The 5,367-nt window shown below is 42.8% G+C and overlaps 1 protein-coding gene across 1 annotated transcript in view; it reads left to right on the top strand.

Moving 5' to 3' along the window:
• The window catches only part of WASHC2C (WASH complex subunit 2C), a 60,247-nt gene extending 57,668 nt beyond the window's left edge, over positions 1-2,579 (top strand). Inside the window, exons 30-31 of the mRNA XM_012813844.2 lie at positions 15-224; positions 2,234-2,579. Coding sequence (XP_012669298.2) covers positions 15-224; positions 2,234-2,373 — 350 coding nt within the window. The 3' untranslated portion in view covers positions 2,374-2,579. The remainder of the gene's footprint in view (positions 1-14; positions 225-2,233) is intronic.
• Positions 2,580-5,367: the final 2,788 nt, after the last annotated feature.

The raw sequence follows: 5,367 nt of genomic DNA, 5'->3' as shown, positions 1-5,367 counted from the left end.
AAAAAATTGACTTATAATTATTTTCCTTGGTTTTTTGCTTTATAAGGATGATATATTTGCTACAGAAGCAATTAAACCCTCTCAAAAAACAAGAGAGAAGGAGAGAACATTGGACTCTAACTTATTTGATGATAACATTGATATCTTTGCTGACCTAACTGTAAAACCAAAAGAAAAGTCCAAAAAGAAAGTGGAAGCCAAGTCTATATTTGATGACGATATGGGTAAGTTTGATTTTCTACATTTGGCCTAGAGAATCATTATCATTCTGTCACTTGGTATTTCTCCTGCTTGGCCCTTTCCTGGAAAATGCTCCCTTGTGGGTTTCCTTCGGTTTGCAGTTTAATCCTGAGTTAAGCTGAGAGTAGATAAGTAAATAGGTTGGTTATTTTGGTGGAGAATTTTTTGGTATGATGGATATCAAGGAATTGGAGGTACCCAGGATTTGGGCTTTCGGTATAATTTAACTTTTATCTTCGTGTACCCTGGCAACCATCTGTGGCAAACACTCTGAGGCTCTGAAAGGAGGATCCATCAGAAGCTACTCCATGTGCTGAAGCAGGCTGAGGTGGCTGCCTTGGGTGTGATCAGCTGGTTGGGTCAGGGTTGTAGCTGGAGAGTGAGTGTCAGTGGCCCTTTGGGAGGAGGGCAGGACTATACAGGTTGTAACTCAGACTTTGCATCTTGCAGAGGTCTTCAGTGTTTATGAACATGTCTTCCCTTCATGATACAGCTTCTACTTTGTTAATAGGCAGACTAAATACTTGATGCCCCCCCCCAAATGGCCTCTGATAATACCTGTGTTGGTAGAGAGGAGTTGGGCTGAGGCCAAACAGACACTTCCTACTGTATCCCCCACCCCTAGTCTAGACCTTGAGACTAACTGGAGGACTGCTGGTGCTGCAGAGCCACCTGGGTGTGTTCACCCAGCCAGTCATATGCTGGCTCCCCCTGCTTCTCACTACACGGGTGCAGAAGAGACTTCATTTTTTTATTTTATGAACAGAAAAGTAGTATATGCCTAATGTACTAGATTCATATAATTCAGAAAATGTAAAAAGTGAAAAACAACCCCTAGGGATAACCAATGTTAACAGTTTTGTATATATCCTTTCAGACGTGGTGATGTTTATATGTTTGTATACATATAAATATATAGTCATTTATTATTTATTTATTTATTTATTTTTGAGACAGAGTCTCACTTTGTCACCCTTGGTAGAGAGCTGTGGCATCATACCTCACAGCAACCTCAAACTCTTGGGCTCAAGCAGTTCTTTTGCCTCAGCCTCCCAAGTAGCTGGGACTGTAGGTGCCTGCCACAATGCCCGGCTACATTTTAGAGACCCGGTCTTGCTCTTGCTCAGGCTGTTCTTGAACTTGTGAGCTCAAACAATCCACCCGCCTCGGCCCCCCAGAATGCTAGGATTACAGGCATGAGCCACTGTGCCCGGCCCAATATATACTCTTTGAAAAAAAGAATATACTTTATCTGTTCTCTTCTTTTTAGTCACTGAATGTCTCTTCATGTCAGTACACACAGATCTGTTGTGTCAGTGGTTGTGTATTACTGTTTTATGTTCATCCGTTAACCTATTGGTGAAAATCTAGATTGTTTCTAAGTTTTCTCTATTACCACTAAGCCTGTGGTCTTTAAGATCTATGTACAAATTTCAGCTAAAATCCTGGTAGGAAATCCTAGCAGTACTATTACTGGGTAAGTAACATAACTAAGAGGAGCTTTAGAGTCAGTGAAACACTAAACCCAAATGTACTTACAGATACACTTAACTATTGCCTCAAATCCATGAATTTATTCTAAAAGAGAATGGATCCTATATTGGATTTCTTTTTCCATATTTTTATTGATCTTGCCTTTTAAAACTCTGTGTGAAAAGAAGGTAGAAGTCCAGTGTCACAGGTAGTAAGGTCATGGGCTGAGCTGTGGAGATCCAGGCACCCTTCCCTGTTTCCCCTCCTGTTTGTGCACATACACACCCTTCTGAGCTGAGAAAATTGTGCCTAAAGAGAATTCTGACTTGTATGTAAATATAAACTATAATTACTAACCAAGCCAGGACCAGAAAATCTTAAGAAGTTTGGGTTCTGTGTTAATATCTTTGGGTATCTGTACTGTTCCAGAATTGGATCTTTGATGGTTTGTTTTGATGTGTCTTAAAAATGCCCATTTTCTTGCTTGTTTTGCAAATCTTTTTCTTTTTTCTTTTTAAAGATGATATCTTCTCCTCTGGTGCCCAAGTTAAAACAAGCAAACCAAAAAGCCGGTCTACACAGGCAGCACCTGAACCAAGATCTGAACACAAGGTGTCTGACATATTTGATGATCCCCTGAACGCCTTTGGAGGCCAGTAGAATATGCAGGAGGTTCACATCTCACCCTTCAGCCGCATCCTTGAGTCAGTGATGATGTCTTATATACTCGTGGTCTTAACTGGATCAAGAAAAGCAAATACTATTAATAATGCCTAGCTCACCCTTACCCAATGTACTTAGTATTTTTCTGCACTGATTTTAATCATGCTTAATACTATAAAACAAAAATAAATGTTTCACAGTGATTGGTTGGTTGGTTTTTAATTACAATTGCTTTAATTCACCTTGGTATGGTCACAATATGATTTAGGGCTTGTTAGAGAAGAAATCTGTTTGTGGTTTTCATGGGTGGGCAGGGAGTGGACCAGGAGTCTTCATTACATGAATAGGAGCCCTAACGTAGGGCTTGGGCAGATAAAAGAGAAAGAAAATGAGTTTATCCTTCATAAGTCTTAGCAATATGAGAGGAGATTTCCACTGATTGTACTGAATTCTGAAGATGCCTCTATAAGTCCTCTAAGGCAAGGTTTGGCGAACTGTGCCACACCACTGGCCTGATTTTTGTAAGTAAAGTTTTATTAGAACATAACCACACCCATTCATTTATGTGTTGTCTGTGACCGCTTTCACCCTGCCTCCAATGCCAGAGTTGAGTAATTGTGACAGAGACTGGATGGCCTACAGAGACTAAGATGTTTTCTCTCTGCCCCTTTACAGAAACAGTTTGCTGACCCTGGCTTTCAGGCATCCATTTCCATCTTTGTCTTGTAGAGGCAGCAGAATGAACTCTGGTAACAGGGAGAAGTGCTGATGGAGATGCCAGCCTCTCCAGCAGTGCTGCTGTGTTGAACTTTGCACTGATGGGAGTGCTCTGTATCTGCCTTGTCCAGTGCAGTAGCCACTGGCCACATGGATGGCTCACCCCTGTTCTAGTCTTTTTTGTGTGTGTGTAGTGTTGTCTTGCTGTTGAGTATTCAGTTTGTGATCATGGCACAATCATGTAGGCCGGCCATGTTGGCCTCACCAATCCTTAAGTCACTAACTTCTTCCTTGGGTACCATAAGATTGAACCAGGCATTACTCACACACAGAATCAACAGTTTTATACAGCTCCCAGATCAGTGGTTTGCCCTACTCTGTGAGAGTGACTGAGTAGCAGCAGAAGGCACTTATTGGTTACCTACTTTTCCCTATTCATTTATTTGTGCATCTTTCTTCCCTTCCTTAGGTTACTTGCAGACATAGTTTTTTGGTCTGAGCCTTAGCTCAATGTGGGGTCTGAGTCAATGTTTGTTAAATATCTTGTTTTTTTTTTTTTTTTTTCCTTTGGAGCGTCCAGATCTACTTGCCACTCATTAGGATTGATTTAGGGGGTTGGTGAGATAATAGGGTTAGAAAATATGCAAACTATATTAGAAAGGGGAGGGAACTTAGGGCCCCCAAAGTTCCCATGGTTGTCACTTTTCATACTATTTTATTCAGTCTCCATGGTCTACCAGATGGGTAATACACTAATTTTAGAGATGAGGCTAAAATGTAGAAGCACTGTGGAATGTGGAATAAGATTGGATTTTTGTATTGTGTCCCAGATTTAAATATCTTTCCCACTTAAAGTGGTTTGATTATAAGCAACTTGTTCTACCTTTCTTAGCTTCTGTTTCCTCCTTTGTAAACTAGAGATTTCAAGACTAACCTTGGAGAGTGGTGATGGGGAAAGAATATGTAAAAGCCCTTGTTAACTGTAATGATGATGATGGTAACGATATAGAGAATGAATGACGTGGCCATGTAACAGAGCTTTAACACTGGAAGCCACGACTTTAAACTTATCTGCCTGATTCCAAAGCCCATGCTGTCAATTCTCTGAGTGACTGAAGTGGGGAAGCAGGGATGAGAAACTAGATTTTTTACTCAGTATGTCTCCATCACAGATGCTATCTGGGCTCTGGTGTGCAGATATGATTACCATCGCATCTCATCTGTGTCCTCAAAGGTCTCCAGTCTATTCAGCATTAAGCACGTGTAGAGTTTAAAAAAGAACCGGTGGCAACAAAGATGCAGGAGTTAAAGTCCAGTGCTTCACCACACAACCCAGTGTGTGCACAATAGTTTTCTGAACTGTGGAGATAAGTTAGTGGGTAGGGTCTCAGTCTCAGAGAACAAGGGAGAATGGGGGACAGAGATTAGGTGTTAAGTTTCATCTTAAAGGTAAACTTCTGAGTCACGTGAATCTGCAGTGAGAGTGGGAATGAGTAATTGTCAGTTTTTAAATAGGTTAATGGAATTGGAAAATCTGCTTAGAGCCACCTGTGCCGGGAGTGAAGCAGTGGGGACACACAGTTTACACCCCAGCTTAGCATCTTGTAAACTAGAGCAGGAACAAAGGGTGGCTGGGCTGATCAAACGCTGACATTTGAGCCCAAGCTGCCCACTCTGCCTGGCCTACAGTCCTCAGTTAAGAGGATCAGGCCTCCAGAGGGTTATCTGCTTTCACTCTTGTCTTCAACCAGGCATGGCAGTGCCCCCCAATTTTCAGATGAGGCTTTTGAGGCCAGAATCATTAGGGGACGATGAAGACCAGGAAAGGGAATTTGTTCAGGGCAGGCCAGCCCAAAACTGGCAGCGACTAATGGGACCTAAAAGTAGCACAGTGGTTACAGTGCCAGCCACATACACCCAGGCTGGCGGGTTCGAACCTGGCTGGGCCAGCTAAACAACAATGACAACAGCAAGAAAAAATAGCCGGGCGTTGTTGCAGGCGCCTGTAGTTCCAGCTACCTGGGAGGCTGAGGTAAGAGAATCGCTTAAGCCCAAGATTTTGAGGTTGCTGTGAGCTGTGATGCCACAGCACTCTACCGAGGGTGACATAGTGAGACTCTTGTCTCCAAAAAAAAAGACAGCCGTCGGTGGGTCTCAAGGAAGGCACTCCCGACCCCCTCGTCCATTGGGTGCCAACACCATCGTTCCCAGCAGGCTGTGCGGCTGACCTTCAGCCGCCCGGTGGGGCCGGAGTCAGGCGGTCACTGTTGTTAG

This window comes from Otolemur garnettii, unplaced genomic scaffold, assembly GCF_000181295.1.
Source record: "Otolemur garnettii isolate 467f Iridium unplaced genomic scaffold, OtoGar3 scaffold00315, whole genome shotgun sequence".
Taxonomy (NCBI): Eukaryota; Metazoa; Chordata; class Mammalia; order Primates; family Galagidae; genus Otolemur; species Otolemur garnettii.
Note: the sequence above shows the minus strand (reverse complement) of the source record. Positions and strands in the feature narration are given on the sequence as shown.